The 24,334-nt window shown below is 39.4% G+C and overlaps 1 protein-coding gene across 1 annotated transcript; it reads right to left on the reverse strand.

Moving 5' to 3' along the window:
* Positions 1–352: 352 nt before the first annotated feature.
* On the reverse strand, positions 353–20,751 carry tspan12 (tetraspanin 12). Its single transcript, XM_066669620.1, has 7 exons — positions 20,626–20,751; positions 18,434–18,516; positions 15,890–16,025; positions 8,635–8,700; positions 5,960–6,067; positions 4,796–4,939; positions 353–1,537 (listed from the first exon to the last, which is right to left on the reverse strand). Exons 1-7 carry the CDS (start codon positions 20,689–20,691, stop codon positions 1,229–1,231), a joined length of 912 nt encoding a protein of 303 aa, XP_066525717.1. The 5' UTR covers positions 20,692–20,751; the 3' UTR covers positions 353–1,228.
* Positions 20,752–24,334: the final 3,583 nt, after the last annotated feature.

Genomic DNA, 24,334 nt, shown 5'->3' on the forward strand with positions numbered 1-24,334 from the left:
GAAACATATTAAGTAAACGTCCTAGTAAAGGAACAACTTGAGAGCAACACAATTCTCTCACACTTTGCCGGTCAGTATCACTGTCTACTGGCATCTCATAATCACATTAAACCATTTTAAGCTTTTATATCTTGAAATCACAATGTAAAAATTATCCATTTGGATTTCATTTTTGGTCTAATGGCATAATCTATGACCAGTAAAACGCAATTCTAAATGATTGTTTTTGTTTATATCAAGACATGTGAAGCCATTTTCACATTAAGCATTAAGCATGTTAAAATGTTCTTCTACATATCCTGTTGCATATGGTGATAACTTCATTTTAGGCTGCAAATACATTTAATGTCAATGGATTCAAAGCACTTCCAGGCCTAAATCTTCAGAGTCATAGGAAAAACACACTGTGGTCTGTCAAATGTAATTCATTGTAATTCACACACATGCTCCACATGAGAATATATTTACAACTTTCTTGTAAGCTTGTAAGCGCATGTTCACTTTTCAAATATAGTATTTTCTTGTAGTCAGTTTTGTTTCTAATACCAGAAATATTCTATAATTCACATCATAGTGCTAGTAAGTTAAGACAATGCAGACATACAGCCCAAACGCTCAGAGCAGCTGGATCTTTCTATAGACAATTCAAACCTCTTAAGACTCAAGTTAAGTGTGTGTTTAATGTGTATAGTCCTTTCAATCCTAAATGTATGTAGAAAAATGTCACATTGCTTCCCCCCAACGTTCTCTGGGGATGTTTGGAAGTGCCCATGGAGATAGAGGGTTTGGTTGGGTGAGCAGAATTGCTGTCTAGGGGCCTGTCCACTAGGCCCTTGGTAGCTGTACTGATAGGCAACTTCACTTTTCAATTTCTGTCTTGTCCCTCTTGGATAAATTCCATTTGTCTATTTATGTCCCGAAGTATTGCCGGTGCAAATGTTCCAAGACCCTGTGTATGCCAACAAACAAAATGTGCCATAAACTTCCTCGTCTCTTTGCCTCAGTAGCTCCAATTGCAGTGGAAGCTCCATATATTTTCCCCAATATCAAAGAGGAAATATGTAACTTTTCCACAGTGTTGCAGTACCTGAAAAGAAGGATCAGTTGTGAAAACACATTGGGGGTCCTGGCAACCAGCTGGCTCGGCTGGGTTTCTAAGAAACCCCATTAACTACAGTATGCCAGATGCCAGAGCTCGGCTGACATACTCTGGTTGCTACAATTGTTCCTAGGAAAGCTGTTCCATTTCAAACTGGGCATGTCCATTAGGGGGGGCACTGGCCCAGGTTTCGGATGGGCGTGGGTGCATATGTCCAGGCTTCTGGGGCTCCTCTTTGGGACAGTGTGAATGGGTGTGAGTGAGAGGGTCAAGTGGAGCAGAGTCAGGAGGTTTTTTGTCGTAATAGAGCGCCCACAGCAGTGTGAGTGTCAGGGTCATGGCCAGGATCTGGGCCACACCTATAGACACTCCCAGAAAACGCAGAACTTGCAACTGCTTCGTGCCTCGGATGAAACTGTAGATTTTAGGACCACAACCCTGCAAAACACACATAGACACACAGATAACAAATCATTTCTGTCACAGGAAAATCTCAACACATTGTTTTTGTTTAAATCAGAAAACACCAGCTGCTCTTAACAATTTGTATCCACAAAGAAAAATGGACATGGCCCCAGACTAAATACAAAAGCTTATGCTAGAACTGTTAGTCTAAATGTTCAGGGCTGCCAACTAAAGGCACTAATATGGAATGGTTTAAGGTGGAACAGTACGTTTTCTGAGAAAAACAACTGCTGTTTGTACGTGGCTGAAGTTTAACTTGTCTTTAAGCTTTTATTCACTGTTTCAATTACCACAGCAACTCTTTATAACTCAAGCTGTTATTTTTGTATCCTCATGTCTTTTCATGATTTTCAACATTTGAACTTTGATGTTTTTCTGCCATGAGCAGAGAGAGAGTTATCCTAGCATGTCTTTTTTCTTTTTACTCGTTTACTGACACCGGGACTTTATGAACACATTAGACTGGTTTCCAGCACACAAACAGACAGGCTAGCAAAAAGCTAGCAACTGGTGAGAAACTTCCCCTACAATTGCAGAGTGTAATTTAGTTCTAAAGCATGGGTGGTTTCATACCTCCTCCATAGTTTCTAGTCCAGCTTCTGCCGTGCTAAGCCCTGAGCAGCATTGACAGAGGGACTGTTCTCCCTATTACAGGTCAGTGGAGCACAATGGTTCGAATGAATCTGCTGTCGTTTTAAGGTAAAAATAATATGTATTGTTGCTTTAAGTGTCAAATATGGAAAAACATCACATTACACACCAATTAGCATACAGAGTATATGCTGTTTCTAACACACTGACATAAAAATAGATTTACAGCATGTGGTCTCTCACACTGATCTGCTGTCTTCTAAAATAGGCAAAGGTGCTAAAAAGGGTAGAAGCCTTCATAAAACTTGAATTGTGTGTATGCTTATGTCAGTTTTGTATGATACTAATTGCTTAGTATCATGCAAGTTATATAAGCCTAAGTTAGTTAAGTAGACACCAGCAATTTCCTTTCTCTAATACAATATACATAATATATAAGAATAAAATGAATGGCAAATTACATGCAAACAATGTACTTGTATGTATTGCTGGACTCTGCTAAAGCCTGTCAGCACAGCAGCTGCCACAGTAATATGCGAGCTATGTAACACTCATCCACTCTGTGTGTGAGTGGGTGTGTGTGTGTGTGTATGGGTGTGCATGATATTTCCTATGTATTTGGAGAAATGTGAAAAAGCAGATACATTATTTTTGGCAGTAACATATTTGTGCTATAGTGCAAGATAATACAATTCCTCTACCAACAATACACCAGAGAGAGAGAGAGAGAGAGAGAGAGACTGAGAGAGAGAAAAGAAAAAAATAAATGATATCTATAGAAACAAGAGTGAAAAGAAGCAGAGTGTGAAAAAGAGGAAAAGTGAGAAACTGGCTTTAATAAACCAGCTCTTTGACTGTGCTGTCCCAGGACTGGTACAGAAAGGAAGTTAGCAACAGCTGTGTCTTGGCAGTGAAAAGATTTTTTTTTTTTGCTGAACGCTAAATAATGTGGTGAATGGATTTTTTTTTTTTTTATGTAGAATTTGCGTCCAGATTTAAAAAATATATAGGAGTTAAAAATAGGAGTTAAACTGTTGCATTTAAACAAAACTACATTTAATTAACATGTAAATTTTTCATTCATCTGGATACAAAAATTCACAAACATTTCCAGAGGAAATGTGCATATATTTATCCAATGCTTGCAAATTAACAATATACTTTGTATATTAAAGTAATATAATTGTGTTCCAAGTAATCTTTGAGAATTATAATGGTTTGTGGGTCAAGAAATGTTCACAAAATGTAAAATGCAGGGGGTGTGCTGCAGGGGAACATATGTACACTGCCAGTCAAATGTTTAGAAACAAATGATTGAATCCATTATGTTCCATAATCTTAAAATCACTGTGATCCACTGGTTTATGTTTACATGCTGAAATAGTACTTATGAATTAATCCCCAAATAAAGATTTATATAATGATTTTATTTTTGGAATGTCCTCCAAATAAAAAATTGTAATAACTTTTAATTATATTTTTTTTAAAAAAATAGCACATCTGGATCTAAATCCACGTTCAGAAATGCAAGCGCATGGAAGAAGATATAATTTAGTAAATTCAGCTACTTTATGAAGCATCCCCTGTGAACCAAAATATTCTGTTGGAACTGCACAGCTCAGATAATCTCTATAAAAATGCAAGGGACAAAATGGTGCTCTGGAGCAAGCTCATATAAAATCAAGGTTACCATTTTATATATAATTATTGTCTAGTGGTGTATAAACTCCCAGCATTGGTCATACAGAATGTTGGCGCTTGCTTCAACACATTTGGGAAGAGTCTGATTGGATTTTGTGATCTATTAATGATAGTCCAGAGCCTAACCTCACTAATGTTCTGAAGACTGAACGCCACAAAACATTGACAGAATTCTTAACTAAAGTGAGAATATACATTAAAACCCTTCATTTTAGAAGTCATTTTATATAAGCAGGTGTTAGCCATACAGTACAGTTGTGATGAGCTAGACTGTTACAATATTTATTACAGCAACTGAATCAGTTGATCTTCTTTTACACAATGGCATTTTGAATTAAACAGTGGTCTCTGACTTTTTCAGTGTACGGTATAAGTGCATCTCACTTAGTCTCTGCAAAAAACAGATACACAGCTGTGTGACATTACAGTGAGAAGGAATGTGTGTGCGTGTGTGTGTTGGCGGGGGACCCAAGTATGCATGTGTGTATCTTAGCTCAAGTTGGCAAGATCCCTTGCATCTGTCCGTGGGTGATGCTTCTATGCACACAGGTGTTTTTTTTTTGTTTGTTAGTTTTGGTTTTGTATTTTTCCCAGCGTTGTTGAATGGTCTTTAGTAACAAAGCTAATCTTTACCTTCTCAGCAGGTATGTCAGATCATGTCATGTTGACATACACAAACACACATAGAGTTAAGAGTCTCTTAACAACTTCTCTTCATCTGACCTCCTTACCAGTAATATTCAAGTGTTCTTTATTTCTCCTTATAGAGCCATGCTGCATAACTGTTACCTTCGTCAACAGACTTACAAATAAAACACCTTCTCGAAACTCTGCTCTCACTGCCCAGTAAAGGGTCTCTCGTTATTCTAGGCCATGGGTCAGCACACTTGAGGTGAGGATTCCTCTAGAAGTGTGCTGGCCACCACCCAAGCTGCTCACCTCCTGGTAGAGGTCACTGAGGTCACGATGGTGAGCGTGGCGAGCACAGCCTGGGTACTGGTCAGAACAACAGGAGTCTGGTGGCCACTCCATCTCTGTCATCTCCAGCCAGTCCGTGAAGTAGATCACCCCACAGCATTTAAACTGAAAAGAGAAGTATCAGTATCATTATTTTTTGTTTTATTTATTTATTTTATTAATTTATTCATTTTTGTGTGTTCCAATGGACATAGTGGCCTAAGTGTTGCATCTATCATCAAGAGATTGCTGGTTCAATCCCTGGTGATCCCTCAGCTATTCAATGTTGTGAGTCAAAGAGAGCACAATTGGCCTTGTATTCTGTGGGTGGGTGGCATGACCCTTTCTCTACCCCTTCTCACAAACAAAATGCTAGCCAGCGGGCTATTGTTTGCTAACATAACAGTACTGGGCAGATAGTGTTCTCCTCCGATTACTTTCAACTGTCCAGTGGTAGTTTGAAAAGAAGCTATAGTTGGCTTCATATGTCTCAGAGGATGCCAGTGTTGGAGGCATTGTGTGTGATTGGGGGTGAATTGAGTAGAATTTGCAGTGACTAAATTGGGGAGAAAATAAGGTAATGTTTCTGCATTTAACCCATCTGTAGAAGTGAGCACACAGGCAGAGCAGTGTGAAAGGAGCTGCTTTTCTCAGGATGCTAGAATAGGTTGACAGCAAAAAAAAAAATACATTTCAAGCTAATGAGAAATTGCAAGGATAAATGTGCTTAAAATTGTGAAAGCCCATACTGTTACAATTTTAAATTTAATGTATTCAACATGGTTCTTTTTATTTAAAGACTCCAGAATTGATCAAATGTCATAGCTGTCCAATTAAAAACATGTATCTCCTTTTTTGTCGATCATTTGAACACAGCAGCTGTCCTTCATATTGCGTGAAAATATCATGATGAAGGGACCAATAGAAATGCTCCAAAATTACTTCAAATAAAATCTTTATATTCACTTCCATTTAAAAATAAGAATGTTTTTCCTTGTCCTGTAAAAAAAAAGCTACTATTTTGGGAGATGCATGTTTTTAATTGGCCAACAGCTATATATCCGCATTGTTTAGTGGATACCTTTCAAAAACATAAAGATAACATTAAATCTTTTAAAAATAAATAAATAAAAAGTTGTACCCCACCTCAGTCTGAAAGGAGTTCCAGGCATGTGTTAGCCACTGGTAGCGCTGTAGGCCATAATTTGGCATGCGTGACTTCAAACTGATCATATCAGACCTCTGTACTGAAGGCTGCAAAGACAGGACACAGGACATTACATAGCTGTAGATAACAAGCGTAATGGATGCATATTCCCTGTGAGTTACACCAGTGCCATAGTTGAAAGAAGGCCATCCAATATCAGAAACCACACAAATAAGGTTTATTTTATAATGCAAATTATACAATGCTAATTGCCTGTTCAGCTGCATTTGGGATAATGGTAGAGTAGCATTGACCAGTGATGGTATTTTTAACAGTATCTCTTTATTCTGTCAGACTTGTGGAGCACAGATGTCAGAGGAGGCACCGGCCTCAGGTAAGGACATTTATTCAGACATGGAGCCTAATGTCCCCTTCAGAAGTACTGCAGGCCTCAACTCTATTTATCTATTGTCACTCCTCCTGATAAGTACCTGCCTCCCTCAGAGTACCCACAATGCCCCTGGGGCCAGGTGTGTCACCTCATCATTCCGGTGAATGGAGTAGACTCTGATAGTAGAATGCAGCTTGCTTTGGTCATTGATAGCCATATAGCGATGTGGAACTGAGGAGAGAGGGACGCAGGGGACAATAGGGATAAAGTTGCAGGGCCAGGTGCAGAGGCGCAGCCAGAGAACACAAAGGAAAACACTCACACAAATACACACGGGTCACTCTCGGTCACACCTGCAAAACGGCTCACATCAAAGCCATTCAAGGGACATTGGGTTGCTGATAAGACCCTGCCTCAAAGGAGTGTGTGTGTGTGTGTGTGTCTATGTGTATATGTAAGTAAAGGGACCATTTCTTTTTGCTTGTTGAGGTTAAGGTTAGAGTTAGATTAAGGGGGTTACATTTATGACATACACTAGTCATAAGTCACAGCCACAACTTTAAAATAACACCTTGTTTCTACTTTCATCGTCTATTTTTTTAGATCCACTTACCGCTTCCTTTTGCAGTTCTACAATTAAAGATGGTAATCCATCTTTAAAAGGCTCTGCACGCCTTGTTTGCCCCGTTTCACCCTGTTCTTCAATGGTCAGGACCACCACAGCGCAAGAATAATCTGGATGGTTGATCATTCTCAAGACACCACTAAAACTGACACAATGGTGGTATGTGTGGATCAGATACAGCAGTGCTACTGGAGTATTTCAACTTTAATGTCACTGCTGGACTGAGGCTTATAATCCATAAACCAAAAATATCCAGCCAAAAGTCTATTGTGCTTCTGGTCACTGAAGAACAAGGTTTAATGTAACTAATAAAGTATGCAGAGCAACAGAGAATACATTCTGTAAAGTGCATATATGGTAATTAAATATGGCAGTTTTGCATAGAATCTTATACATTGGCCACTTATTGTCAAATGCCATTTTTTTATTATCTGCGCCAAACAAAAACACTGATTATTTAAAAGGACACAATTCTGCACATTTTAATTTAGAATTGCATTTTTATGTTTGTTTTTCTTAGTGAAACAAAGGAACTTAAACATTTTCTTTTTTTCTAACCACATTTTATGACTGCTGTGGTGTATAAATGATGTAGTAAAATATATATATATATTCATTCATTTATTTCATTGGACAGCAACGATATGTATAAGTAATTTGTATTATAGACATTTACCCAATTTGTTAAATTTATTCATTTAGTTTATTATTTAACTTTTATTACATAATGCAAAACCTTTTATCATGTAGTTTGCTGACAATTTTATTTGAAAAATGCCTGTTTTTAATGACCTTACAAATTGACCAATAGAAATGGCCCAAACCTAGAAAAACATTTACAATGACATATATATAAAACTATACACTGGTCAAGCATAACATTATAACCTCCTTTTTGCTCTACACTTTGTTTTCTCAGCTCCTCTGACCCTGCAGGGGCACTTTGTAGTTCTATAATTACATTACAATTACACATACATACAATTACTAGATGTTTGATGTAGTTCCTCTGTGACTCTGCATACTTTCTTTCCCCCCTTTCACCGTTTTAAACCCCTCAGTGTCACAGCTGGACTGAGAATATTCCACCAATCAAAAATATCCAGGCAACAGTATCTGTGGGCATCATCCTTTGTCCACTGGTGAAGGAATGGAGGACGATCAACACAAAACGTGCAGCAGCAGATTAGCTCCTGTCTCTGATTTGATGTCTACAAGGTGGACCAATGAGGTAAGTATAGCTACACATAACTATAGTCCTAGATATCTTATCTTATTTGTTCTCTCTTTAACAATAGCACATGCTACCAGCAGCTGTTTTTCACCTTTCACCTTTCACCTTTTTCAAAGCTATACAGATTTAGATCAAGCTTAGTTAAGGTCCACTTTGCTGACAGCTTTCAAGGGGACATTAGCATCACATACACATCTTAAAAACATGCCCCCTCTACCCCTGCTATGCCAGTAAAGGAAATGTGCTTGAGCCAGGCCTTTGAACTTCTAACAGATACGATTAGTCGGAGAAACCTGATCTAAACTTCAGCAGCCTGGAGAGAGCTCCTGTACATTCATACAGATGCAGTCATGTTACTTATGTGTGTGAGAGAGAAAGATGAGAGGAGCTCAGCAGTACTCATTTTATTCATAGTGTTACTCACCTCCTCGTACGTCCACACTCCACTGGCCAGCTCTACACAGAAGATCACCAGCAGACTGCCAAAATACTGCAGAGATACACAAAAACAAACACTACGGCTCAAAGTTTCTAGTCCCTTCTTATGTTAATATACAGTAATAGCTTATATAAGGAGATTTCAATACTAGGAACACTAGGTAAGACTTGGTCATTTTGCTTGTGGGCTCCCCCTACAGTTGCAGATTGTAATCCATTGTTACAGCACAGTCCTGAAATCAAGGGGAGGGAGGCAGGGTGGTTTCCTACCCTCCTTCAAAAGGTACACAGTGCTGTTTTTTTCAGTGCCTAGCACAGAGTATCAGTGATAGAGGCGGTATTCTCCTTATTACAAAGCAGTGAAGCATCACAATCATAATGAAGCCATAATTTTAAGGTAGAAATAGTGTTCATTTAACCTGATTTTTTAGTACTTTAGGACAGTTCAGCAATAAGAAGCAACTAAAGTGGTGGGTCCAGAGCCTACTTGGAATCATTGGGCGCAAGGCAGGAATACACCCTGGAGGGGGTGTAAGTCCTTCAGAGGGCAACACACACACCTATGGACACTTTTGAGTCACCAGTCCACCTACCAACATGTATTTTTCGGACTGTGGGAGGAAACCGGAGCACCTGGAGGAAACCCGGGCGGGCACAGGGAGAACACAACAAACTCCTCACAGACAGTCACCTGGAGTGGGACTCGAACCCACAACTTCCAGGTCCCTGGAGCTGTGTGACTGCGACACTACCTGCTGCACAACCATGCCACAGCCGAAACATGGCAATACAATTATGGACATGAATGAAGACACTGAATATCCTACAGACTTATGATCTTTTTTTTTTTCCCGAAAGCTTCCACGGTCTTCTCTGAATTATTTACAGGTCTCTTCATCTTTCAGGATCAGGGGATCCATAACTCAGTTTAACAAATAATATATTGATTTTTCTTTATAACCAGAGGTGGGTAGTAACACACTACATTTACTCGTTTACTTGAAACACTTCATGGATAAATTGTACTTATAAAAGTAGTTTTAATGCAGCATTTACTTGAGTATATTTGTGAAGGAGAGGCAGTACTTTTACTCCGTTACATTGAGCTACATTCTGCTCACTACTTATTTTTATAGGTCCATTTAAAGCACAATCTCTTTGTTTTGTTTTGTTTTGTTTTGTCAAGACTTCCAACAGAGGCTCTGTCACATGACTGTGTCTGACTAATCAAATAATAACCACTAGCGAAGTTTGACTCCATTTCACCAATCAGACTTGAGAGCCAGCTATTGTTAAAGCTGAATAGCCAATTCACGGATTGAACGTGCAAACACACATACACACACACTCACACACACAGAGAGATTTTATGGTTTATGTGCAGACTGCTTTGTTCTTCTTGTTGTTATTCTTTGTAATCTCTATTTAGCCCATTGTTTTGTTAGTGAACATGTAAATACACAGAACTACACAAACATTTTATGTTTTACATAAACTAATGTACACACTGCCTTTTTCTTCTTGTTCTTATTTTGTGTATCATCTACCTATTGAGCTCATTGTTTTATTATTAAGTTATTGTGGCTGAATTTTGTTTTAGTTGTTTAAGAAATATTCTCAGGCTCTTCCATCCATTCATTATCTGTAACCCTTATCCAATTCAGGGTCACGGTGGGTCCAGAGCCTACCTGGAATCATTGGGCGCAAGGTGGGGAATACACCCTGGAGGGGGCGCCAGTCCTTCACAGGGCAACACACACACTCACACATTCACTCACACACACCTACGGTCACTTTTGAGTCGCCAATCCACCTACCAACGTGTGTTTTTGGACTGTGGGAGGAAACCGGAGCACCCGGAGGAAACCAACGGGGAGAACACACCACACTCCTCACAGAGAGTCACCCGGAGGAAACCCACGCGGATACAGAGAGAACACACCAACTCCTCACAGACAGTCACCCAGAGCGGGAATCGAACCCACTGGAGCTGTGTGACTGCGACACTACCTGCTGCGCCACCGTGCTGCCTATTCCCTGGCTCTGAATTTGTTAATTGTCCAATACACTTCCTTTCAGTCTTGGAAAGGTGAGAATGTGCCAAGCCTATCAATGTTAGTGTAAACAAGTGAGCAGTTGAAAGCTGTATATTCAATGAGCTTTCATAATGAGGAATGATCACACTCTCCTCACACTAAGAGAAGACCACAAAAATGTAATAGAATGTCATACATCAAGGCATTTAGTAAATGTTGTATATGGTATTGGTGTTACTAGCCATTGTTAGATACGGCCCTGAAGAAAACCTCTTTTTAAATCTTTCTTTGTGAGTGATGCCACTATTCTACACACCTCTTTAAAAAAACTATAGCTACATCCTACTATAGTACAGCTACCTTAACTGATCATAATGAAACCAGTCTGATTTTTTGTTGTTGAAATCATTGTTCCAAATAATAATTGACTCCAGGTTTTTTAAGATAAACTTGGAAGATCTTTGAACAGTAGAGTATCCTAATCATATTTAAATAATTATTACACATCAATTATTATCATACCGCGACCCTGAAGTGGAGAAGCGGAGAAGAAGATGATGATGATGATGATGATGAATTATTATCATCACAGTGAAGCGGTGTTATATAGTTATATCACATTTTCAAGTGTTTTGAAGGAAGATGGAAGAGAAAGTAAAGGCTGATGGAGAAGGACAGGATGGATGAGAAAACATGTGTGAAAGAGTGAGAAAGTGAGAGGGATGACTGGTCCCTGAATAGTCTCCCAGCTTATCTGTTTGTCAGCAATTGTTATCATGAGTGATGGGTACGTTTAGTGAAGAAAGACCACAGCTTCCAGAGATATTCTCCATGTGCACACCCACACACACACACACACAGAGAGAGAGAGAGAGAGAAAGAGAGATAGAGAGAGATCCAAATTAACACTTTCCATCACACTCATATAGTCTTTCTCTCTAAAGTCTCATCCTAATATACACACATCCACACACTGTCACAGAAACACGTTGGCAGGGTTTATTAAGATGAATGCTGATGTTTGTTAGTGAGTTAGTGCTGCAACGCTGGCTGACAGGTTGTTTATTTGGAAACTCTAAATATTTGTGTTAAACAGATGGCCATTCTTGCGCTACAATCCATTTGCCTTTCGCCAGACGCATTTACACACACCAGCAGAGACTAAACATGCATATGTTCCCACATTCAACAAACGCAGGCCATGTAAAGCTGCTATGCCCAGATTCTACATCCCCACCCTCTAAACAGCTCACTCTAAATCTGGCAAAGGTGAACTTTTAACCTGGAGATCTCTCTCTCTCTCTCTCTCTCTCTCTCTCTCTAGCTGTGGGGGTCCTGTAAATATGCCTGGAAATGGAATAACATCACTGCTGAATGATGCCAAACCTAAAGCAGGTGTCACAGTGTATAATATAAAGGAATCATTGGACATTTTTCATCCCAGACTCTATTAAACTTCATCCAATGTTGGCAAACAAAAAAATAGAAAATTAATAATTCTCTCCAGGATTTCACTCCAACTGCCTGGGTTCACTAATCACCTCCCAGCGGCCTCAGATATGCCATGACAGATGAAACAAAATCCTGGGAAGCAACACTGATGTGTCACCAGGGACCAAGTCCCAAAAAGCAGGTAGAGTCAAGTAGATTAGGTACCATGGGTTTGAAAAATACCAGTATTCTCCTACTGCACCAGTTAGCATGTTAGCTCGTCTGAAATTGTAGCATTTCATAATCAAGCGCAATGACTAGACAATTTCCCTTGGCTACTGCTGAATAACAGCATGTTTTCAAATCTCATTTCATTTGTGAGATGCTGTTAATTTAGTTCATGCAGCTGATATTTTACCTTGCACAAACACTCCAGTTTTTGCAGCACAAACAATAAACATTAACTGACTTAGCAAGTTAGCAACAACTGACATAAAGAGAATGTCTAGGATTGTACGGAACTGCAGTTTTCACTGGTTTGTTTATGTTCTGAATCTTTAAGGTGGAATTTTATGTTTGAGGAGAAAAATGAGAAATGTTTTTTTGTACGTGGCTAAAGTTTAACTTTCACCGTTTGAATTACCACAGAATCTCTTTTGTATCTTAAATAATTTAGTTTTGTAGCATTTTCGGTCTGGGTACCTACTTAAAAAGTAAGAAACGGCAAAAAATAAGTCAACATTACCCTCTAATGGAGCAGGATTTAAGTCATATCCTCATGTCTTTTCATGACTTTCAACATTTGCAGTGCTTTTTGCCATTTTTTCTGCACTGAGCAGAGAGGAAGCCTAGCCTGTCTGACTAAGCCACTTTATTTTTTACTGCTTTACTAACACTGGGGCTTCATAAAAATTTTAGACCAGTTTCCAGCTCACAAACAGACTGGAGAGCTAACACACTGTGAGGAAACATCTTTGTAATTTTATAAAAAGTATATTTTGATTACAATTGTGAACTTTGCCTTTAACTGCATTGTTTGAATATAGTGGAAGGCCTGAGGTTTCATTACATTTTGGCTTTAAATGTAGGCTTTATTTTGGGGTACATCACTATTAATTGGCTATAGGTATATGTTGTGTGCTGGTGTATGGATAGTGTAAGACAAGCAGATTGCTAAAAAAGCTGCTTTGCAGGATATTTTCTATTCTATATCTGTACAGAGGCAATTTACATGTTGTATTTCAACAAACTCAAAACAGAATGTGAAAAAAAATGACAGAATACAAGATAATAAGACGTGTGTGTGTGTGTGTGTGTGTGTGTGTGTGTTCTGTAGCTGGTAAACAGAGCTGCAGGCTAACTGAAGCAGCTCCTGTTTTCCTGGTAGTCCCACTCTGAGGCTAGATTTCTTTACCTATTGTATGAGAGTGAGATAATACTGTAGCCTTGCAGTAACTCGAACCCAGATTCACAGGGAGGAATGAGAGAGACTCCAAAGAGATGAATAGAGAGACCCAGAAAGGAGAGGAAGAAGGAATGGATGGAGGGATCCCAGAAAAAATAGGACTCTGGTCTGGGTCAGCCGACAAAATCCCCCACCCCCTTCCAGAACACCTGGGAGATGAGGCTGAAACACATTCTATTCTTCACTTCACTAGTAAAGCATGCTATTTTGGGCCCAATATGAGGAATTGGTGGCACAAGCAAAAATAATAATTTAGTAATGTTCTTTTTACTCCATTCATCACTGACCACATTTGTTTTTTCATTTGATTATATAATTTAAACACATTAGCTGCATTTTACACTGTGTTATAATATTATGACAAATGGATTAATTAGTCATTGGTGGAATAGGGCTGTATAGAACTGTGTACCAGCCCCTACCTCTGCACAACACAAGTTACGGTCTCAAACACATTAAGAAGGCCAGCAGTTCTACAAATTAACTCTTGATGAGGCCACAGCTGTTCACTGAAAACCATTCCAGGTGATGACCTCATGAAGCTGATTAAGAGAACGCCAAGAGTGTGCAAAGTTGTCATCAAAGCAAAAGGGGGCTACTGGAGAATCTAAAGTATAAAACATATTCTGGTTTGTTTAATACTTTTTTGTTTACTACATCATTCCATAAGTGTTCCTTCATAGTTGTAAAGTCTTCCATATTCATTTACAATGCAGAAAATAATAATAATAATAAAAAAAAGAAAAACTATTAAATGGTACTGTACATTCACAATATGTGGAAAAAAGCCCAGAACAAACAACCCTCCCTGAGGGTTTTATATATGTGAGTGTATGCTCACCATTTCCTACTCAAAATGTATTGATTTTTTACTTTTCTTAATATTGGTTTCATATTGAGTTCTATATTATTTTAAATAAGTTCACACACCCTTCTTTGTAGGCTTAAGGTTTGGAATGAATTACTGACCAAGCCAGTGAGGTAAGCAGCAATTACTGTGCCCAAGGGTCTCTTGTCAGAGGCCTTAGGGGGTCTATAACCACCAGTCCCATGGGGATTATAATACTTGGGAAAACCCCATTCCAGATATTAATATTAGATGAACAAACAGTCATTTAAAATAGCCAAATGAAAATGAAAATAAGCCACCTGTTTTCAAGCCCCTGAGGTTTTTTTAATCATTCTTATTATTGATTCATGGGATAGGAAAATAAAACACACATGCCATTAGGCTAGATGCTATTATATCTGGGATTTTTTATTCAGTTTTTTTATATTTTTTTGTTTAGATAAGAGATTACTATAAATTAGTCATAACTAATGAAAATGACCAAAAAAAAACCCTCTTTGCCAAGCAATCGAGGATAAAGTTGAGGTTGTGCCTATGGACTATTCATGTAGTGAGATTTATCCTCCTCTCTCTCTCTCGCTCTCTCTCTCTCTTGCTCTTTCTCTTTCTCTCTAGCTCTCTCTCGCAGCATCCCATAAGCCTCCTGCAGTACCATAACTCAACATGCCAACAAGCCTCAAAATGCTAATCACATCCACCAAGACACACACACAAACACACAGCAAGACGCTCACAATAGATTTGTGGGCGAAACCCTATGTGGCCAGTCCATCACTTTGACTGATGCGGAGTCCCTGTAGGGCCCACCTCCTCTGTGTGTTTATTGCTGTTGAAAAGCTGTAACTCTTCCTCATCTTCATGAGGCGAATGTTTTACAGCCCTTCTAATCAGCAGGAGTGACCCGCTACGAGCTAACAAAGAGGTCCCTACAGCGCATCATACACTGTAAATGCCCTATTTCCATACATCAGCTGCAGTTGCAGAGTGAAGAGTCCCATCCTCATCCAAAGAACATACAGTTCTGATTAATAGAAACCTGTACCGCTCCCTACTGTCAAACGTGAGAATGTGAATCTGCAAGTAATGCGTGATCTGCGTCTGCTCACGTAAGCTAAATAATTTGCTACCTTAAAAAAACTGTCATTAGTATTTTGTATAGTTTGATTGTTTTGAAAATGCAATTAACAATTTTACACTGTGCCATTTACACTCCTGAAAAATAGACCAATAGAAATGCAGCAAACTGTGCTTTTAATAAAGCCTTATGTCATCAGCTTACATTGAAAACTAGGACGATTTCTTTGTTTCCTGTAAGATTTAATTCTTTAGTGATACAAGGTTTTTTCTGTTTGTTTGTTTTCTTCAGCAATGATGTACTGTTTTGCTTACAGACATTTTCCTTCTGTTTCTTTTTAGAACATGTAGACAAACACAAAAACAAGCCAGTGGGGGGACATACCCAAGACAGGAGGAGCAGATTGCATTTCAGCGTGCCGCAGTAGCCTACCATGGCCACGATGATTAGAAAACAACACACGGCGATGACAACGGGGTGGACAACAGGGGAATATGTGAGGATTGCTGCCTCTTCCAGCCTGAGAGAGAGAGACAGAGAGAGAGAGAGAGGAACATGGAAGTCATTCTTGGCAGTCTTTATGTTTATTTATCAATCCATCCTTCTTGCCCCCCACTCTTCCCCACCCCCTCACTCCATCTCATCCCACTCTCTCTGAGGACAGCATTTTTATTAATCCACCAAGCTACAAGTAAATAGTGATTGCACTCGGTAGGAATGCAAGCATCTTGACTCTCTCTCTCTCTCTCTCTCTCTCTCTCTCTCTCTCTCACATACACACAGACACAGACATCTTACTTTTTACTCCACTACATTATGAAATCTGCTGTTCCCCTCGGTTTATATGTGAAAAAAATAGTAATAGTAAATTTAGTAATGTTCTTTTTATTCCATTCATCACTGTTCACATATTTTTATTATATCATTTAAAAATATTAGTTGCATTTTACAGTGTGTTATAATATTACGACAAATGGACTAATAGAATAGAAAATATATTCCATTCTAAGACTTTATTCTGTACATTGGTGTTTTTGTCTCTGTTGGTTTGGAGGAGCAGCGGTTTGGAGGAGCAGCATCTTGAGTGTATTTAATAGTTGATATAACATCATTCGTTGATTTAATCTTTGACCATTTCTGCTGTGTTTATCCATTTCAGAGTAATTCATGACAATCTATTAAAAGACTGGGGAACCAGGAGTGACACTAGAGTCTTTTCACCTACAACGTGTTAAGCATGAGACTTGTTACAAAAATGATAATAGGACATTAGAGCCATAATTAGTCATGGTACTTTTACTTTTGAGACTTAAGTACATTTGAAGGTTTGTACTTTTGTACATTTACTCAAGTAGAGATCAACAACGAGGACTTTTACTGGAGTACTATTTTAATTTGAGTACCTGTACTTTTACTCAAGTACATTATTTGTGTAGTTTGTCCACCACTGCTCTTTACTGTATTCAGCAGAGGCAACTACGGGAATGCCATGTTTGGATATTGAGGCTAATCATGAATCAGTGTGGTGACCATTTGCTCAAGGATATGTGTGAACCACCAGCAACCCCTACACACCCACCCACACACACACACACACACATACACACATACACACACACACATCCTTCCACAAAACCTCCTAATTTCTCAATTTTCTCTTCCTGTTGTTTTTTGACACTGTGGAATGATATCTTTTCCCCCTAGAGAGAGGTTTTTAATGGCCCTCAAAAAACATGCACACACACACACACACACACACACACACACACACACACACACACACACACATATGAACCTGAATTTCTGCACTCAGCTGTTATATCATTATGTGGCATTCAGTGCAGATGAGATCTTCATTGCTGCAGAAAGACTGGAGTCAACAAGTTGGGAAGAAGCACCTTTTGTTGCATGCATGCAGGTCACTCTCTAACCACACTTGCATTATGAAATAAATTTTTAATATATTCATTCATTCATTCATTATCTGTAACCCTTATCCAGTTCAGGGTCGTGGTGGGTCCAGAGTCTACCTGGAATCATTGGGCGCAAAGTGGGAATACACCCTGGAGGGGGCGCCAGTCCTTCACAGGGCAACACACACTCACACTCACACACACCTACGGACACTTTTTTTTTGAGTCGCCAATCCACCTACCAACGTGTGTTTTTGGACTGTGGGTGGAAATTCTTTATATATATATATATATATATATATATATATATATATATATATATAGAGAGAGAGAGAGAGAGAGAGAGAGAGAGAGAGAGAGAGAGAGAGAAAACGGGACTCCTAATCATGCCATACCTGATGATAATCAAAACAGTTACTGAATGATAAAGAATAATTAACCTTAATTTTACTGAGCTCTCAAAAAGCTATTACTGATCAAGGAAATAGAGAAACAAGTCAAATATATTTGGCATTTACAGAATTTCTCAACCTCTCTTAATATGTTTGGGATTTTATGGATCCCAAGCATGTCACAGAGAAAGGGTTTAATTTATGAGATATAAAATAACCTGCAGATTTCTGACAAGTAATGATTAAACGTAAGTGTCCTGAAAGACGAGGAAATTGAAATAGTAAATGCTGAAACATTTGATATGGTTTTTTTTTTTCATAATTTTGAATTTTGTCATCATTTCAAAAAGGTTACTTTAGAGAAGACAGGATGTTAGAGTGGTGGAGTTTTGACATCATGCAAAAAAATGTAACATGTACTTAATGGCAGTTTACACTGAAATAAAGGTTGTCTCTGACCTGCACAAAAACATACTGCTGGGGTGGGGTGGGGTGGGGGTAAATACTGATGACATCAGCGTGTGTTTAGAAATGGTGTTTACTGTGTGAGGAGAGGCTTTGAAAGGTTAAATTACTTCAGGTGGACAGTGCACTTCACACCTGCCCCTCTCAGATGCCCTCACCTGGTGTCGGCGGTTAAGGTGAGCACATTGTTCAGGTAATCCCTGAGCCATGCTGCCACTCCCAACACGCACACAGCCATGACCTAAAAGGAAATAGAAAAAGTAGCTTTAGTGCATGACCAGACACACGTACAGTTATGCATCTGGAGAGGTACTCACAATTTTTAGTACACACTACCCCCAACCCTGTTTGTACATGCGTTGGCCTTGGGAGCCTATTTGTGTCTAGTGGAAACGTCTGACACACTGAGATATGAGTAGTAGTTTAGGCACTCGTTGGCATTCTTGGTCCTAAAAATGACACCCAGCACACATCATCACATCTAATTCCCTAAATATAGTGCACTGCAGAATATGAGACCTGCAGATGGGCTTCAAGCTGCCTACAAACAGATAAAGTGTGTGTGTGTGTGTGTGTGTGTGTGTTAGGGGGAGTGAAAATGGGCCCTCAGTCTCTGTGTTGAGTGTTGAGTTGAGCAAAATCTGAACCCACTGTAACGTGAGCGCGCACTCAACCACCTGCTGCTTGGCTTTGCTTTTTCCCACCTGTATTCTGACAAACCCCGCCCACCTTCCATGGTGTTGGCTAACTGAAGCTAGCGCTGTGCTAGGATTAGCTAATAGACAGCTTGTGTACATAAATTCTTTTTTGGCACTATTCAGTTACTTCTTGTCTGATTTATTGCCTGGGATATTGTCTAGTAGTCTATGTGGAAAGCAGTCATTTCTATTGACCTAATTCTGTATATCCTAACATCTTGATTATGGTGCTCTGTTAAAAGAGCTTCTATATATTTTTGAATTCTCTGTGTTCCAAATAAACTTGAATAGAAATCTTGATAGGAATCTTTAAATCATGAATTCGAAGGATTCAATCAGAAGAATTCAGATATGCACATAAGGCATACATTAAAAAAATACATTACAATATTATTAACTAAAACATGAACACTGAAAGGGCAATTGGTGCTGACAAAGATTTATTATTACACACATATTGCATTAAATGTACTAGTTCATTCATTCCACAAGGCGAGATGCTTTTAGCCAACCAGAGTACGATGCGCGACATTACTAGCCAATCAGTGCACGAGGCAGGACATTCACAGCGTTGGAGACGTTCCGTGCCTTAATACAGGCGGAAAAACAAAGAGACAAGAGCCAACGCTATTTAAACTACAGACAGACCGACACTTTCAGTCAACACACAAGTCAGATGCGACAATATTAACCCTCTAACTGAAAATTAACCAATTTATCTATAATAATATTACGTTTAATATTCCATACACCATTCATTGAGCTTGTACCAAACTAATTACTGGAAAATGCATATCATTACTAGATTCACACTGGATACATATTGAGAGGCAGGAATTTTAAAGGCATATCCATCAACAATACGTTAAAATTAATTTACACACATTTGTTCCCAGTAAAACAAGGAACGTCCCTGGGCGTTCAAAATAGGTGTAAAAGTAGTCTGTCCGTCAAGGACATCTTTTAAAAGTCAATGGACGTGCAAAATCCATCTTAATATTAGTTAATAATAGTTAAGTGGTGACCAATCGATAACGTCTGTGGACGTCCAAAACGCGTTTTATACAAGTAATTTATTTCGGGACCAATTAATAACATCAATGGACGTCCAAAATACGTCTACTAGTCGTCTTTTCAATGTCTTTGTTTGGACGTCTTTTCAACTTTCATTTTCAACCTTAAGAGAACGTTGATTAGACGGCAGTCATTGCGTTATTTCAACGTTGAATCAACGGCTAATTGTTTACTGGGTTAGTTCAAACTTCACAATATATATCGCTTCAATCTAAACACAAATAGTAACAAATGCTCAGTAGTACCCAGCCAATTTTATTATAACTAATTCAATTTCTTGCTAGCACGTCAAGCATTGTTTAGATTACCACATTTTCTCCACGATAGAAAAATCACACAAGTATTAGAGGTAGCGGAGTGTCGGAGCTGAAATGTGTCCTGTTTTGATAAAGTGAGTGAATTATAATGACTATTCAGCTATGTTGACATTATATCTACCCAAATGCCCTGTTTTTATTTATTTGGAAAAAAAAATGTTCGAGTCGGCTCCCACAGTTTACCTAAGAGTCAATGAGTCATTTCAATGAACCGATTCAAAGAGCCGAATCCAACTGAGTCCAACTGAAGCGTGTTCTTACCCAGAAGAGTAAGTTGAGCGCGTAGAGCAGGCAGCGCAGGCACTTCACCGAGTCCTCACGGGCCATGGCGCACGCTCTGCGGCCGCGAGACTCATCTCAACTGCCCACGAGCGAACGGTGCCAACTCGCACCTGGCAAAGTTGGCGGTCCACTCGAGCGCTGTTCGGCCTCAGGCAGTTCACAGTAGCACGTGCAACAGGTGATCCCCACCGCTGCCCCCCAACTCTGTTCCTGCGCAAACACGCAGTAAGACGATTTATTCTTATAGCGAATGATCAGTGGGCCGCTGGGAGTTATCAATAATCCTCTTACAGGTTGCGTGTTTAGAAGCACGCGCCTCTAAAGTTTTGCGCTCGTCCATCTGATCCAATGATAGAAGTTAATGTGCGCGGCTGACCTGTTCGGTCCCGTCCGCCGGACACGGCGGGACTGGACACTCGTTCGCGCCCGGAAAGATTCGTCCACCGGGTCCTAAAGGCGAGCAGCAAGTTACGGACCCAGACAGCTGGAGTTTTAGAGCAGAGAGAAGGAATGCAGCCAGCACTCCGCCTCCGAGAGAGCGAGAGGGGGGATAGGAAGAGGGAGTGCGTGAGAGGAGGTATGCACGAGGTTAGGAAGTCCCAATGAGATGTGCATATTGCTGTCAACACAGACAAACTGAATATTGCATTGAAGAGAAATGTGTGTCACGCCTTAACACACATGAGACGTAGATATAAAACAAACCGCGACTGATTTGTGAGTTATGAGTTTGCTTAAAATGGTCGACATTCCGAAATAAGTCTCTGTTAATAATAACAAACGTTTGCGCTTTTGTGTCGTACAGTTTTAGCAGCAGTTTAGACAGAATCTGTTAAACGGCTGTAGCTTTAATTAGTGTATAATTGACATTATGAACATAAAACAAACAAACATCTAAAATAGATAACTAAAATATAAATTATGGAGCCCTGGTGACATACCTCATAATAAACCTAAGGTGTGGAAACGACTCAAAAGTAGAACCAGACAATACCCAGTAAACATTTAGCCGTTGATTCAACGTTGAAATAACGTAATGACTGACGACTAATCAACGTTCCCTTAAGGTTGAAAATGAAAGTTGAAAACACGTCCAAACAAAGACATTGAAAAGACGACTATTAGACGTATTTTCGACGTCCATTGACGTTATTAATTGGTCCCGAAATAAATTACTTGTATAAAACGCGTTTTGGACGTCCACTGACGTTATCGATTGGTCACCACTTAACTAACTTATTAAGATGGATTTTGGACGTCCATTGACGTTTAAAATATGTCCTTGACGGACAGACTACTTTTAGACCTATTTTGAACGTCCAGGGACGTTCCTTGTTTACTGGGTAATGCGCGGGAACCAGTTAATATGGTGAATGAGATATTTAATTTGTGCATACACTTTTATAAGGCGTGAGAATTAGATATTTGAAGCATTTAAGGTGTGTAAAAAAGAGACTTAGTGCATGAAGGGCTACATAGAAAGACTGGGAAAGAGATACCTGCAGCAGCGAGGGCTACAGAACAACTTTGCTGGAAATGGAGAATAAATTGACTTCTGTTTATTTTAAACTTGAAATAAAATATGCTTCTATACTCATTACTGTGAGGTGTGTGATAATTCTGACCATACTAAAAGCACGTGGCCTCAGATATGAAAATTAAAATCCTTCAACCTACAAAATAAAGGCCATGTGTGTGTGTGGCTAAACGGCTAACTCTTGGACCTATGCCCAATGTATAAAGCAAGGCATTGAAACAATGAATAAAAATGTTGAATTCGTTTTCGCAGCTCTAAGCTCTGACGTCACGGCCATGTGTCGCTATAGGCGGCTTAAGCGTAGGTGTTATTTTGCTAAAGGGATATATCTGACCTGATTCTTAGACAAGTGAATATAGATTTATATCCATGGTTGCATCTCAGCCTGACCTAACCAGCTGTACAAGTGTCATGCCACCAGGGGGCAGTAAAGACTAAGCTAGTATGCACTACCAACTCCAGCCACCAGAGGGATGCAGAGATAGACATGGGGAGCTAATTAGCTCTGACTGCCCTCACCTGCTAGGCATGACTTGTATGTTGTCACCTTTTACGCCTATACAGAGCGGTTAACAGTATGACTTCTCAGAGATTTTATTTTCTACATACAGAGGTAATAAGAAAAAAATGAGGAAAATAGCCGTAGCAAGAGAACACGACAGAGAAGAGGGGAAAATAATAAAAAAGAACAAGGAACAAAAGGAAAACAGTGTTCTTCTGTTTATTTCACTCTTTAAATTATACTTTTTTATTTTAAGACACCATCTTTTTGTTTCGTGAATAGCTAGAATAACTGCCTAATTCCACTAAGAATCCATGAGCATTGCTGATCACAACTTCTGTCAGTCCTGTTGACAGCATGAGCAGCAACGAACCCAACAGGCTTAATGCCATTAGCACTGTTCTACAGAGCAAGGAACTCTCCATAAACAGCAATGACAAGCTGTTTTCATAGTACTGGACACTATGAAGTTTCCTTAATCGAAAAAGTTATTTGTACTGTATTTGTCCAGAGTCTAAGGAAGCATTACACAACCATTTTTCAATCACAAAACAATTTAAAAGTATGAAAAGTCACCCCCATCTATCTAAAATATATAAAATAATACTTGTTCTGAATCTGTCTGACACACACACATACAGGCACCAGTAGCTGTTTTTAAACATCTTCCCACTCTGCACTCAAAATCTACTACAGACATGCATCTGTACTGAAATAAAGAAGAACAATGTTCTAGAGTACAATCATACCCTCTTGGAAAATTCTGTTGACTAACATCTATCTATCGTTACACTTATATAGCGCCTTTCTAGGCACCCAAGGACGCTTTACAATCCACACACTGCTCAGAACACTCAATCCACACACACACTGGGGAGAAGCAGCAGCCAAACGCGCACAGCGTACTCTCGACCAGGAACGACCGTCCACCTGGAGGACTGCATCGGGCACTAGGATTTCACCCAGGACAGAGCGCCAATTTCACCCAGGACAGAGCGCCAATCCATATCTGGGCACACACACATAGAGACATTCACTCACACACTAGGACAGTTATAACAGAAGCCAATTCACCTACCCTCCATATTTTTGGACTGTGGGAGGAAACCGGAGACCCCGGAGGAAACCCACGCAGACACGGGGAGAACATGGAAACTCCACCCAGATGGGACTTGAACCCAAGATCCCAGCGCTGGGAGGCGAACGTGCTCACCACTAAGCCACCGTGCCCCCCTAACATACTTAGATGCTGGGATACGTCTCTGTGGACACAGTGTTTACTTCAAGATGGACCCCTCAATATTCACTGATAATTATTACTGTTTGGATTACAGCCTTGATTTATGAGATCATAGAGTGAAATTGCAGCTGTGGTCCAAAGCGTAGGCTGCAGCTGAGGTAGAACTGTTCTATTAAGACCCCTTCTTAATAAACTAGGTCAAACAAATGGAACAGTCTAATGAAGCTGTGTCGTGACGTCACCAGAAAGGTCTTATCTTTCTATATGACTAAGTTAAAGTAGGTTTTATTATTAATATTATACTGTAAGATAATACTGAATATAAAAATGTTATTAAAACGGACACGTTCCCATTTTGCAGTCAGTTTGTCTCTGCTTACACTCAAATTTCAACCTTATACCAGTGGAG

This window comes from Hoplias malabaricus, chromosome 4, assembly GCF_029633855.1.
Source record: "Hoplias malabaricus isolate fHopMal1 chromosome 4, fHopMal1.hap1, whole genome shotgun sequence".
NCBI lineage: Eukaryota > Metazoa > Chordata > Actinopteri > Characiformes > Erythrinidae > Hoplias > Hoplias malabaricus.